At 46.2% G+C, this 15,045-nt stretch overlaps 1 protein-coding gene across 3 annotated transcripts in view; it reads right to left on the bottom strand.

Annotated features, from left to right (window-relative positions):
• TRIO (trio Rho guanine nucleotide exchange factor) overlaps window positions 1–15,045 on the bottom strand; it is a 224,991-nt gene that overhangs the window by 201,904 nt on the left and 8,042 nt on the right. For all 3 annotated transcript variants that reach the window (XM_013060766.1, XM_013060767.2, XM_045082027.1), the window contains exons 2-5: window positions 12,103–12,217; window positions 6,444–6,636; window positions 3,392–3,904; window positions 1,764–1,886 (exon numbers count right to left, since the gene is read on the bottom strand). In XM_013060766.1, coding sequence (XP_012916220.1) covers window positions 1,764–1,886; window positions 3,392–3,904; window positions 6,444–6,636; window positions 12,103–12,217 — 944 coding nt within the window. The remainder of the gene's footprint in view (window positions 1–1,763; window positions 1,887–3,391; window positions 3,905–6,443; window positions 6,637–12,102; window positions 12,218–15,045) is intronic.

Below are 15,045 nucleotides of genomic sequence, written 5' to 3'. Positions count from 1 at the left end.
GGTCCTGGGATGGAGCCCCAGGTCAGTCTCCCTGCTCAGCGGGAGCCTGCTTCTCCCTCTCCCCTTACTTGTGCTCTCTCATAAATAAATAAATAAAAATCTTCAAAAAAAAAGAAAAAGAACGTTAACTTAGAAAAATAAGTTTATTGTAAAGAACCAGAAAATAGACTTAAGCCTTTAAAAATTAAAAAAAAAAGTACATTACTCATACTTCTAAGAGTTTCTTTTAACAGTGTTTTTAATTGATGATAACATGACTGTTAATAATTATCATTTATCAAGTACTTACTTTGCATTGAGCACGATCTTAGTGTTTTACATATGCAGAGGAAATAAAATTATATCTGCCATGGAAGGCAGATAGAATCCCCACTTTACTGATCAGGAAATCGAGGCTTGCAGAGACTAAATGGACTAAAGTCACAAGGTAACTGGAAGGCTTAGATTAGACACCTCTGCACTCCTACCCCAGCCCATGCTTCTGTCTTCTACATCATACTTCCCATTTTCTTGACCCTAAATGTCACACTAAGAATGCTGGGGGGTGGGTATATTTTCTGTTCTTGTTTTTCTAAAATATATTTTAGCACTTCTTGTTCATATATTATGTGATACAATAGACTGAATGCCTTCCACCACTAGCTGCGGTTTCAGAATAACTTGAAAAATTGATAAAAATTTCTTGGGAAGAAATTCTAAGATGCTTTCTCCACCAGTAACATTTTGGAACTCTTCATCTATGCCTGGGTTTAAAATTCCAAACCAGAAATTCTCTTACCTCAAACTCTAGAACAGACACTAAACTTTTTTGATGGAATCTATTACAAAAATTGTATTGCTAAATGTTACCTTTGAAACTGCCTAGAGCACTCAGTTACCCAAACTTTAATTAAATAGCATCTTACTGAATTAATTTAAGCAAAGACCCTGTCTTCAAACCACTTCAGTGTTCTGGTACAAATGTTACAAGGCACAAGAGTGGTTAATTCTCATAAGACTAGCTCAAAGTCCAACCCAAAACTCGTGGTCCCTGAAAAGGAAATTTTCATAAGGATAATTGTCTACAGAAACAACATATATCCTGTAGAACATAGTGTTTTATTTTAGTTATATTAACTCCAAAAATGTAACAAAAATACTATTTAGAATTGTTTGTTGTTTTGCTTAACGGTCCTACAACAACCCAACACTGGTCACAACAGGCCAGTGGAGTCAAGCGCCTCAGCCTCAAACAGAGCAGGGTGTTCTAGGCATGGCCTATGTCCAGACCCTAGTACTTCAGTTCAACCTGGAGGGAAATGTCATGTTTTAAGAGAACTGGAGTATGCCCTGGAGGGAGAAAGCAGGCAGGCTGGCTTATGTCCTCCTCACAAAGGGCAGCCAGCAAACTGTCGGCAGATCTGCTCAGAACATTCCCTCGACCACTGAGCAGCTTCTCTGGAGCCCCTACAGGCTCCTAAGAGGTACAGCACAGGAACCAGTCTCAAAATCACCCATGTAAACTGGCCAAGTAACTGGCTCGAGTTTCTCCGATGTGTTTGCTTGTTCTCACATTTTCAGCTACATAAAGCTTAAAAAGAACCTGTAGGTACTGCTAACACCAAGAACGTCACGTGCTCGGAGGTCAGCTACCAACACCACCGGTACCTCTAAAGGCCCCGCGTGGCCTCCTGGCAGAGGGCTGGGGCACCATCTGTGTAAGTCCCTCCCGTCCGCTGGAATCCTCTCTCATACATGCCACCTCTGTGCCCACAGCTTCTTACCATGCAGTTCATGGCAAAGTGGTTGTGCTGCGTCTGCAGCTCCATCGCGTGGGGGTGGCTGGTTCCGATCTCAGTGTAGCTGTTCAGAAACAGGCCCTTGTTGTGTGTGATCCAGTCAAACATCTACCAGAATGAAGAAAGACAAGCTGAAGCAGCTCCAGGAAGAGGGATGGCTGCCACAGGCCCAGGAGCAGGGCCAAGCCAACCAAGGGCAGTATCTTTGCTCTGACAACCTCTCGTCTTTTGGGTCCAAAAATATCCTTGACTTCAAAGTAAGCTGTTCTGAACGGACCCGGTCTGCAAGAAAGTCCTACCGCATGTGTTCCTTCAGCTGATGAGGAATTAAGGGGCAGACAGGCAAAGAGGGGTGCTCAAATCCCCCAGGCTAACTGAAACCAACCTCTGAGTCTCAACCCAGCCTCCCCATTGTTGCGAACTGCTTCCCTGACCACATTGCTCTCCAGTGAAAGACCTGTTGGGTGAAATTAGGGACTGGCAGGTATCTGGGCAGGTTCTCCTATGCCCACAGATGATCGACAGCAACTCCAGTGACTACACGATCAGATCTGCTTGAGAGCAAACAGTATTTTAAAAACCGTGCAAATGCAAACAATAAAATTTACCATAAAAATAGAAAGGACTGGAAAAAAATTTAATGATGACATACATCTCTCTCGAGGTTCAATACAGATACTCCCTGGAAAAGGATGTCAGTTACGTTGCTCACAAGGAAAACATGAAAGCAAAAGGAATTAACTATCATTATTTGGACTAGTATCGTGACTTGAATCAGAATCCTAGAGACAGTCACCTGTTTTTCCCTAGTAATTGAAAGGAAGATTTTTCCAGTGTCTTTGACAAGGCTTTTCTTTAAACATAAGTACGCTGACGGGTAGGTTAAAAGCTTGCCAGACAACAGTAGTGGATTGTCACTGTTTGAAAGGTCCTTTTGTATCAAAGATTAGTGATGTAGTTTTTTTAACATTAGAAAATATTCTCCTGTGAGAAAAACTCTGTGAAAAAAATTCAATGAGCTCAAATTAAGAGTGATCGGTTCACCCACGTTCATGGCTTGCGACACAGTCCTCTCAGGAAGTGTCCTGTTCCCACTGCCAAGACAGAGTTAGCAGGGGACAAGAGCATCCGCTCGGACCAGCTATCTCATCTGGAGCAGGAGAACAAAATGAGGCCGTAAGTAATCACTGCCCCCATTTCCCAGAAGCTATTCTTTTTAACACCTGATACATCTTTGATCTTAAAAGCATGGTCAACAATAGATCGGAATGGTATTCTGTCACTGGCTTCACTGGGGCAAAACACATACCTCCGTAATTACTGCTTTTGGTCATATAAATTCTATAAGATGTTCACTCTTTTAACTCAAGATACCCTTCTCGTCTATCTTACAGGCATGCCAAACCACAATGTCAGTCATTAAGAACCCAAAGCTCCTCAGACAGCCCCGGCCTACAGTACGAGGGAAGCTGGAAGGCGGATTTCAGGCAGATGGCTGGAGTGAAAAGACACTCTCTCTCTCCTGACCAAAGCAGCCCCCTAGCTGCCAGGACCCGATGATCCAGGAAACCCATCCGTGTCTCATTTCAACTCCTCTCCCCCTACTCCTTTACCTTTTCAGCATCCTGCTCAAACAGCCTCAGCTGAAAGCACTGGTCCAGCTTCAGTTTTCGTACGTGCCACATCTGGTGCAGATGCTGCCGTGTGGAGTGCAGCCTGTCCAGCATGGCGGACACCTTGGGCAGGAGGCTCTGCAGGTCCGCATTGCCTGACCCCGAGTTCTTTTTGGGAAAGCTGTCACTGCTCTGAATCCTCTGGAGCAGTTTCTGTCCCTCTAAATCCAAGTCTTCTATGGGGGCCTTAATCACCTTCTTCTTCAGCTGGGAATGTTCCTCGATCATATTCCGAGCCCCCTCTAAATCCTGAGGCAATTCTTTCTTGGCCAGGATGTCCTGAAGTTCCTCCAGCCGAGAGAGCATGTGGGTTGCATTGCTAATGTAGTCTTCAAAAGCAACTCTGATTTCAATCCATTCTTCATGGTTGTATTCCAAGCAGCCATCAAACTCGGGAGTTAGCTGAGAAGGATCAACTACTTTGGTAAGGCCTTCTAAAGAGACCATGTTTGTCTTAAGGGGAAAAAAAATCATGTATGAGAAAATGAACCAATTTTCTGTGGCCTTATCATAATGCAATTTGCAATACTTACTTATAGATATTCAAAATGTAAGGCAAGTGATCTCTTTACAGAAAACATACCTTGTTCTGGCCCCATAAAAACAAATGTAGATGAAACTAACATTACCAGTATAGTCAGTGAAACAGAAGTCCATTAGAACAACACATTAGTTAGAATACCTAAAATTACAGGATGTGTATCTCATGAGAGCTAAAGAAATGAGATTTCTTCCCAAGAATGTGGAAATTAACCCACTATCTTAGGCATGTTAACTGGGAAAGGTCTTAAATCGCAATACAGAGCAGACGATTAAGAAATTTTACTTTCATCAATGCACTCTTTCTCCTCCAAACCACTCCACCATCTCATCTCACTCACTCAAGCAAATGTCCTGTTCGTGGGCTTCCACAACCCTGAGAAGAGCCATCTCCCTCTGAGGACACGTGTTTGTGAGCTCCTTATTCAGTGACAGACATGCTCCAACCAGACCACAATCACGGCTCATCTTTCCCTGGTCCACCTCCCATCAAGTAGCAGATACGAGGCTATGAATGACTTTTTGAAACTTTCTAAAATATATAAAAGTTAGCCAGACAGGGGACAGAAGCTCTTGCCATAGAGCTGAAGACAGACGGGATGTTTCATGCACTACAATCATCTGTCACAATTCTGAGTAGTAGAAGTTTTGTATGTTCCAACTTGCACTACATTCCAATCTAACAGCGACCAAGTTTTAGTCCTTTATAATCTAAGCAAAAATCTTACCCTCTCCCTACCTATGCCACGTACCACAGGGTTACAGTCAATATTGTGCCTCAAGGAAAACATCGGGGCTGGGAGAGGGTCATTAAATGCAAAGACAAAGTTAAAGGAAAAAGATCTGTAGCCTAAGAGCCAAAAAACAAACCAAAGAAAGGCTGGCTTAGCCCCACCTCTGTCACCTCCAGCCTTAGAAGACCTAGAACTACATCAGCCCCATGCTAGCTAGCATAATAACCTGCAAAAAGCAAGAGAGCTAGGAAGAGGGGCCACTCCTAGTCCCACACATCTGCTTGCGTGCAGACGTGACTGTAGGTTCATTTCTATCTCATCTGTCCAGACTTCTAGTAACATCCATGGAACTAATCACTTCACAGAGAGAGGCTGGTAACAATGTAGAGACAATAGAGAAGCTGGTCTAGGGAACTTTGAAGGCCCAGGGGAAGATACCAAAATCAGACTAGCAAAACTTTTTTGTGCATTCTATAATGCTACACCATTGTTTCTGCTTTAAACACGTATAATTAAAAGCAACACACTTTATATTCTGTATCATGAAAATAATAAGACCCAATAAACTGTTGTCCAAAATGACTTTTTAACTGTGTGAAGATAAAGGCTTATGGGTTTTATCTTTTACCTAAATCTCTTGAATGAAGTTTCAAATTCAAATTAAAACTGAATTCCAATTTCTGACTGAAAATCAGTACCATGGCAAGAGATTTAAAAACACAAGTAATACACATGTGAAAACACTGAAAAGTTACCATGGAACATGAAGCTTAAGAAGTACTATCGCGTGATGTGCTTACATCTACTGTCGTGAAGCTTAAGAAGTACTATCGCGTGATGTGCTTACTGCTACTGTCATTTATCTTCACACCCGGGAGGACATTCACTGACACCTGCTGTTTGGGCAAACTTAAAGAAGGAGCACAAGCTATTCCACCAAATATTATGAGATCTTATTAGAAAACATTGTACTACAGATTATGACATGAATTAGGTTTCAAGCTGGCCAGAACACTTTCTCCCCATAATCATCTCCTTCTACTACCTGCATCAAAGCCTAGGCAGAGCCTTCGTAGCTGGAGGAGAGGGACAGTAGAAAGGAAAAGAAGTCAGCAAGCTGAGGCCTGTTTCACACACCATCGAAGACAGTGACCCAACGTGCTGCTAAATTCCAAACTCTACAGAGCTTTTAAAGGAGTATCTCCCTTTCCATCAACAAGAGAACGGACGCATGAAATACAGAACAGATCATTCCCTCCATTTTCAAGGACAAGGTGAAAACTCACTTTCTTCAGGACACGTGAAGTTGGGTATCTCTCCCTAACATTCCCTTATTTCCAAGCCGAAGGCAATGATGATGGATCTGGTGCCACATAAAGCCATCTGGGCTGAAGGGTGAAGCTGTTTTATCACGAGAAGTAAGAGGGAGCCTCTTTCAATGGTACACACCTTACACCTCAGCAGCCCCACCAACCAAAACCAAGAGAACTAAAACCTAAATCGCCTGTGGGTGAAATAATCCAGTAGTGTCATGTCATAAATGAACCAAATTTTGTTTTATTCGGTAACTGATTTTACATGCCATCTGTATGTAAGATGTGCCATTCCCATTTAATATGTGCTTTTAAAAATCTATTATCTAAAATGACGAGGAGAAAGTCAACTTTTAATGAACCACGCCTATTGGTTTAACTGGTCTGGCTACACATGGAAGTTACCTCAAATTCAAATTTAGAACTGCCAAAATTCGTCCTCTGTTTCTGCCAAAAGTTGTCTGGCTTGATTATCAGTGCAACATGAATGCAGCAGGGAAAGGACTCTTGCAGTATCTTCAGCAGAGGCTTAATGGAGTCCCACTTGGACCCGCGCATGTCCACGATCACTGTGAATCCTCGCTTGCACACCTCTTCACTAGAGAAAAAGAAAGAAACAGGTTTAAGCCATGCAACTCCTTCTCTGACCAGAGTCCCACTGGGTGAGGCTGACTCTGTGACCCTCACCCTGATGTCCATGGGGCTCCATACTGTGAGGTGAGGGTGGGTTGGGGAGGGGAAGGGGTGTCTCATCTTTTGCTTATTAAATGATCCCACAAACTGTCTAGGAACTATCACAGCAAAGGTCCTCAGTGAGCACTAATGGGGACAGACCCCTAACAGTATGCACAGAGCCCAGGTGGGGAGGGTAAAAGACCAATGAACAGCAGTCACAGGAGCCTCCCAGGACCACGGGCACTGAAACCACCCACACCAGTGCACTGAGGATGGCGGGAGCTTTTCAATTTCCCGTTTTGTCTCCTTTAACTGGTTTGGGTCCTTAGCTGTCCTAGAGGTTCTCCAAGTGTGCTCCACTGATCCCTTGGGCTCCTTGGTGCCCTTCTGGCAGGGTCTTCAGAGTAAAGGGATTTTTACAGTAATGATAAGACTTATTTGTCTTTTGCACGCGATTGCACTGGTGACACAAAGGCCATGGTGGTGACGAGGCTGGTCCTCAGCACCGGCCAAGCAAGTGCTAGAGCCTCTGTGCTCTTCCCCTCCACGTTCTGACCAATTTAAACAAAAAAGCCAGTTTCTCTTAACAATGACCCTGACAAAGCAATAAAAATTATTAGTCTTATTAAGTCTTGACCTCTGAGTACATGAAAAATATAGGCAATGCACTTCTGCCATAAAGAAAATCCAAGAGTCAAAATGTCCTTAAACGCAGGTGAAAATACTCTGTCACACTTGGTTATAACTTCAGTGTTCACGGGGAAGCTTTTAGAAAGGCTCTGGCACAGCCTTCCACTTCTGGAACAACCATAACTCTGTTTTGTGGTGGATTCACACATTCCATGCAGGCTTCTGGTCCTAGCGCCAGATGTGGGCCGGATAATGCCTGAAGGAAGGGATCTGGACACACACCTAAGACCCTGAGTGGGTAATGACAACTTTTTCACCCAGCGTGAATGTACTGGGCCCAGACAGTGGAAAGACACTGGACATTTTTCTGCCTCAGGTAATCACCTGAGAAACTAAAACCTATTTATAGTTATAATCTCATATTAAAAAAACTCAGGAAACTAACCTCTATCATCAAGTGTTGTTAAAAGGCCAAAATAAATTAAGTCAAAATTAAAACCAATTTCATGCTCTCCTGCATTAGCTCACACCTTTACTCTTCCCCCCCCATCCCTGCAGAACGCCATTCTTTTCCTTATCTTGAGGCACGCCATTACAGTAACTTGCTCCAAATTTCACAGACATAAAGTTCCTGTCACAGCTACATCCCCGTAAGAGGCATGTCACAAAAAATTCTACAAAACAAGTCTGTGGGGTTAGAACCTGAGTAGGCAGCAGTGCAGGTGCTGGAAACATGGTGTGGCGAGCCATCACGGGGACACAGACTGACAGCAGCCCAGCTTCTCAAAGGCGAAAACTGCCAGGAATGGTTTGATGACCTCCTGTCTGCCACTCCTACATGAACAGGAGCCCCAAATGAGTTAATGCTTGGCTCAGGCCTCTCTCATGATACCGCTTCTCCGTGTCTCCAGTAGGTCCTGGGCCATAAACCAGGGAACAGCACAGCACGGACCTTCTTCACAGATCCTGGAAGCAAACAGGGCTTCCAGAAAGGTCTCCTCAAATCTCCCAAGTCACCGACATGGAGCATTCTGGGCCTCTTAGGGCTCTGATGGGGTGTGCAATCTGGCAAGATCAGCCAGAGCACAGAGAGCCTGCCCCCACAGAGACCCTCTACTCCGGATACACCATCTACTGCCACACTCCAAAGGCAGGAGACCACACGCCATTTCCCTAATGGCCTCATTGGGTACTGTCTGCTAGACTGACTTCAGCATCGGCCTTCACCAGATCCGGGTACGCTCTCAGGCAGACTGTGTCTCTCCTCACAGAGCATGACACGGTGGGCACAGCCCCTCCACTTGGAAGGGGCTGGAAAGGCATCCTGAGTAACTCCAGACTCAACAACAGGAACACGTCAGAGAACACCACACCAGAAGGTGCCTGAGCTTGTACAGGTCACAGAAGGACTCACGATCCGCCTTCCTCCACAATCGAACCGACCACCCACTGACTTCTAAATAATGAAAATCGCACACGAACTGGGCTGGGAGGGCATATCCTTCCAATCCGTCTCTTTACCCAGTTAAAAGCCAGTCCTTGTTAAGAAAGCAGTGACCTGCAAAGATTCCCAAATCCAGTTCTATTCAGGAGCAGCTACAGAACGTGGGCAGCTGTCTCCAGGAGAAGGCACCCATGCCACACCTCCACCAGAAGACACGGCTCGCTGGGACGTGTGATCATTCACCAAGTACTCCGGCAGTTTCCTTTAAGAACCTCATTTCATCAGGAGATAAAAAAATGTTAGATAAAATTAACATCCCTTCTCAATGCTGGTCTCTGAAAAACAGAAATGCTCCTTAGTTTCTACATGAAGAAAGTACCTTTTAATATGAATGTTCACAAATGAATCAATTTAAGTCTCACATTATTTTGCTAGTGACAAAAGTTTATCCATGTAGCTACTATAAATCATCCTAAAGAAGGGAAAATGCTCTAAAACATAATTAGTATACGTGTAATTCAAACAATAAGAGCAATAAACACCTAGAGATGTACCAAGACCAATGTTATTTTCATCACTGTGTGGGAATCCCAATTAGACCACCAAGAAGTTCTACTGTGACTTGCTTCTCCTACACATAGTTAATGGAAAGTTTCTTTGCAAATTGATTCTATGAAAGTCACTCCATCACTCCAATTGCCTTTTTTTTTTTTTTTAAGATTTTATTTATCTGTCAGAGAGAGAGAGAGGATAAGCAGGCAGAGAGGCAGAGAGGCAGAGAGAGAAGCAGGCTCTCCACTAAGCAAGGAGTTCAATGCGGGACTCGATCCCAGGACCCTGAGATCATGATCTGAGCCAAAGGCAGTGGCTTAACTGACTGAGCCACCCAGGTGTCCCACTTTTTTTTTTTTTTTTTTTTTTAAAGGAGAGAGGAAGGAAGGGGAAGGTGACCCAAGTAATAATGCTCAAACTACCCATCACCGCTCAGATCACACTTAGAATTACCTCTGAGGGCCACATTTTAAGAGGCACACAGACAGAGGCTATGCAGAAGAAAAATAAGATAACTGGGCTCTAGAGCACATGTCAAAAGGAAAAATAAAAGAAGGGAAGTAGGACAAATGGAAATTATCGTACTTTTTCCTAGGGAGCTACTGTGTATCAGGCACTGCACTGGGCATGTGCATACGGAATCTTACTCCACACTCACAATAATCCCAAGAAATACTCATTACTGTCATATTTCACAGATCAGAAAACTGATAAAAGGAACAGCTGGTCTGATTCTGCTGTCCATGCTTTCTGGATAGTGTACTTCTCCACATCTGGGAACGTGGGGCCCTGCAACTATCCAACGTGGGGGTGGCAAAAGGCTACCTTAATGCCACAGAAACTGTCAGGGGTAATGGATAGGAAAAGAAGACTCATGACCCCCAGGACAATTTATACGGCTCTGGAACTATGCCAACAAAAAATCAGACTTAAGTGCAAGCAAACCCACAAGTCAAAAAAAAATTCACACACCATCATTTTGCTGATGATTTTCTTGGCCCTGCGCCTCGGCTCTAACAAAACAATGTTCCCACCACCAGGCGCACAGTGGGGCGGAACAGCTCCTGTGTGGTCAGGGAGACCCACGGGTTCTGTTGCCGCTTCCATTATGACTTGAGAAACTTATCATTCACATGTTAATCCCACTTCTCTTATCATTGACCGAGGACAAGAGGACAAGCAACGTGACATTTCTTGTCACTTGGAATTATAAATACAAAAGCAAACTTAGGTGATGAAGTGGCAGTGCTCGACAATGGAGGGGGGGATCACCTTATATGCTTATTATTTCTAAGTGAAATGATAGGAGGCTTGGGACTTTTTTTATTACAGGGGAAACTTAGAGAAAAACAAGACTGGCGACACTGGTCATCACTGACGCCGGATGACAGGTATGTGGACGTTTGCTGTGTTAGTCTCACTACTTTTGTGTATGCTCATCATAATGAGGTTTTGTAGGCTCAGGCAGATCATCCTGATGATCTACACCAACCTAAATCAAATGTTTTACATTATCAATGAAATAGAAGAAGTTTTTAATAGTTACAATCCATCGAAATTTTTAGGCCAGAAAGGCAGGGGCCGCAATTATATACAGTCGTTCCACAGTTACACTGTATGACAAGTATCTCTGACTGGCAGAGATTCTGACACCGGCCCTTGTGCTTCGGTTTCTTCTTCCATCAGCAGCACAGTACCGAACACACAGAGCTCCCGAAGTGGTCCTCACCAACTAGATTGTTCTTCGGAAATGACAGTGAGTAGTACAGAACCTTTGAAGCCCTTTTTAACCCCGTGGTTTCAACCGTTCAACTGCGGAGAAAACACCGGAGTGCGGGGAGAGAGCGAACCTTCCCGCATATACACGCAGGGCTCCATCGCGCAGTCACGGGCGATGCAAAGTGGTGGCTTTCTCGGAAACGGCGCCCGAACAGGCGTCAACAGGGCGGACAGTCAACAGCCCAAGCGGACCTGCCCCGGCCACGGCCGGGCGGGGTCACGGCGGGACACTGTGACTTCCCTGCCTGGGGCGGCCAAGGGGGCCAGCAGTGTCCCAGCCCGCGTGCCGGGGCCGGTGCAACGCAGTGCCCTCCGCCTCCGAGAAGCCATCAGCAGTGCCACTCCCCGCAGGGAAGCCAGCGCCCCCGGCCAGACGCGCGGGTCCCCCTGCGGGCGCGCCCACCGGCTCGGCCCGCGTCCCAGCAGGATGCTCGGTTCCAAAGTCACCAGGAGGACGAGGCTTCGCCCCGACTCGCGTCTCCTCAGCACCCACGGAACGACCGCCCCGTCACGAAGGGGTCTCGGACTGAATGGCGCTGCCGCCCCTGGCCCCGCAGCTGGGCAAGACCCGCGCTGCCTCACAGACCTGACGCCACAAACGCAGAGGCCGCTTCCCAGAAACTGAAGCGGACACGGAGGCAGACACGTACCATCGGCAACAGCCGCCGTTTCTGGCCCCGCGGGGCGTCGCGGCCTCAGAGTCCCCAAGGCCGGTCCGCCTGGGGGCCACCTCCTCATCCCGGCCCCGCCGCCCCCCAACAACGCTCTCCAAGCGAGGCGCGTACCTTCTCGTCCCCACACCCCCACGTGTCGTCAGCGCGACAGAACGGTCGCAAAACGGAGCGAAGGGCAGAGGAGCCGGAGCCCGGTCTGCACTGGGTGGGCGGCGTGGACCCCAGGCCGGCGCGCGGCTGCTCCCGGCGGCGCGGTGTCCGGTCTGGGTCGGCCCCAACAGGGACAAGCCCCGCGGCGCCCACGACTCACCTCGGGATACAGGCGAGGTAGGAGATGAGCCTGCGCAGGTCCTCCTGTCGTATTCTGTCGTGGTTGCTGCGCGCCGGGAACGTCAGGATGGGGCCTCCCCGCTTGTCTCTGCCACCTGCAAAACAGCATTCGGAGCGCGCTTAGGCGCCGGCGAGCGCACAGGACTGCGCGGCCCCGCGCGTGCACACAGGACTGCGCGGCCCCGCGCGTGCACACAGGACTGCGCGGCCCCGCGCGTGCACCGCAGACGCGCGTGCACCGCCCACTCGCAGCCGCCCGCGCGCGCTTCCCCACCCGCTACGCGGCCAGGCAGGAGCGTGCAAGCGGCAAGCGTCGGGCTCTGGGCGGACACCGGGCTGGGACCCGGGGCCGGGCTACCTCGTCCCCTCCCCGGACTCCGGACAACAGGCCTGAGTGCCATCCGCCATGTGGAAGCCGTGAGAGAAGGCGCCGACTGTACCTTCCCGTGGGTCCCCTCCAGCGACACTTTTAGGGGTGGAGAACGTTTCCCCTGAAACCACTCAGCCTTCCCAGGCCCTCCCGTCGCCCTCCCACACCACCCCCTCCTTCCTGCCCCCAGCATTCTAAGCTCTTTGCAAAAAACCACATCGGGGTTTTGTTGTTGTTGTTTTTGTTTTTTTGTTTGTTTTTGACAGAGATCACAAGCAGGCAGAGAGGGGGGAAGCAGGCTCCCTGCTGAGCAGAGAGCAGGACCCTGGGATCACGACCTGAGAGGAAGGCAGAGGCTTTAACCCACTGAGCCACCCAGGCGCCCACTACATCGGGTTTTAAGTCTTGAAAACGGGAAAGGACTTCAAACTTTATGCCAACGATGACCTTCATCATCTGGGATCTAGGGCATCATCCTCTCCTGAGAGCAGCACCTGACCCCAGTGGTCAAGCCTCACCAACCTCTCACACAGAGCCACAAAGACAGAGAGACTAGCATTTAAGAATTTTAAAACAGAACTAAATTAGCTTGAGTTTAGAAAAATTACATCACATACAAAGTATAAATGTCAGGGGACTGTCTTGGCAGATGGAACCCTCATGAACACACATACAATCCTCATGAGGCCTGTGGGTATCACTGAATACTTCCAGTGAAATTTCCAGAAGTATTCTATTACTCCACCAATGTTTTCAGAAAATAAAACAGAGGAGGAAAATCTAGCCTTCCCAAGAGGATCTTTCCTTCATTTCACAGCTCTGGTCATATGTCCTCAGAGGTAGAGCAGTAAGACCACAAAATTCAAGTCACAGCATGAAACTCCTCATTATTTTCTCATCTTATTTACTTCATTAGCAGAGGTAAAACTAAAAAGCAAGAAAACACTAACAACAGAAAACCAGATTCTCTCCTTTTAGAAAAGCCAAGAAAGGATTCAGCACAAGATGTTGGTATTTTAAAAACATATTTCACCAATATGGATTTTCACAATTTCCTAGAATGATTAATAGTCCCGCTGAACAATAATGAAACTCAATTTTGATTCTGAACACTAAAATGATCCACATGTACTGTTAGGTCATGCAGTCTAGAAAAGTGTTAAATTATAAATCCAGTAATTCGTGTATTAAATGGGAACAACACAAAACCACAACCACTGATAACATGCTAGGTATGGTATCAAGTCTTTTACATGTGCTCTGATTTCAACAGCACATTGACCCTGTCAAGGTTTTATTCTTCCAGCTTTATAATTAAAGATACTAAAGCTCAAAGTGCTTAAATAAAGACGGGGGCAGGGGTGGGGGGAAACTGCCTCCTAAGAAGAGCATGCAACTCCTGATCTCAGGGTCGTGAGTTTGCATGCCATGCTGGGTGTAGAGATTACTTAAAATAAATAAATGAAACTACAAAAAAAAAAAAAAAAAAAAAAAAGACAAGAAGACTATTTCACATCGTCATAGGTGGGGTCTTTGCCCTGACAAAAACTTAAGAAAAATTTTCAAACTAGTGGCTTTAAATCTCTCTAAAGTAGCGAAATGTCAGGACAACTGAATGATGGTTCCTGAGCTTTTCAATGAATGAAAGGTACTATTAAAAGTAAGCAGCCGTTCTGTTATAAATGCCAGAATGTAATCTTCTGAAATAACAGACAGTATTTTTAGGGTCAAATCAATGGCCCTAGTTTTGGGGAAATAACTCTTATCCCCAAGATTAAAAAGGCAACAATTCAGTATTTTTAAAAAATCTCTGAACATCTCTGATACTTTCCAAAAAGAGACTCAGTCTCCTTGATCGAAAAATACTGTGTTTTGGGGAGCCTGAGTGGTTTAGTCAGTTAAGTGTCTGCCTTCAGCTCAGCATCTGCCTTTGGCTCAGGTCATAATCCCAGGATCTTGGGATCAAGGCCCACATCGGTTTTGCTGCTCAGCGGGGAGTCTGCTTCTCTCTCTCTCCCTTGCCCCCTGCTTGTCCTACTCTCTCAAATAAATAAAATCTTCAAAAAAATGTATTGGAACACTGTATTTTTCAAAAATTTGAGCTCTTAAAAATACAGTATGATATTTGGGTTAAAATACTCACCCCACTTTTGATAAACAGAATAGCATCTAACATTTGTCTGGACCACCATTCTGAATTTTTTAAATGCAACGTTAATATCTGATTCAGCAGGGACACTAGATGACAATGACCCATGCTCGACCCTCCTCCCTCTGGGGTCATCATATCTCACCAAGCAAGCAAAGGAATGCTCCACGTGGGTATGAAAAATAGAATCCAAAGCCTGCCCATCAAAGACACTCACACAGGCAATCAACAGGTGTGCACACCACACGCAGCCATCGGCTCACACAGAAGTGAGAAGGAAAGGCAAGGGTGTGCACAGGTCCTACTGTTGTACCGCTTCACCTTTTAACTAGAGAGTCCCCCCAGCTGGTAGCGCTAATGAGGTGTCCCCTGGGAGATGCCAGCAAGCTCATCCACCAAACAGG

The sequence above is a fragment of the Mustela putorius genome, unplaced genomic scaffold (assembly GCF_011764305.1).
Source record: "Mustela putorius furo isolate JIRA1106 unplaced genomic scaffold, ASM1176430v1.1 tig00000589_pilon_pilon_pilon, whole genome shotgun sequence".
Classification (NCBI taxonomy): domain Eukaryota; kingdom Metazoa; phylum Chordata; class Mammalia; order Carnivora; family Mustelidae; genus Mustela; species Mustela putorius.
Note: the sequence above shows the minus strand (reverse complement) of the source record. Positions and strands in the feature narration are given on the sequence as shown.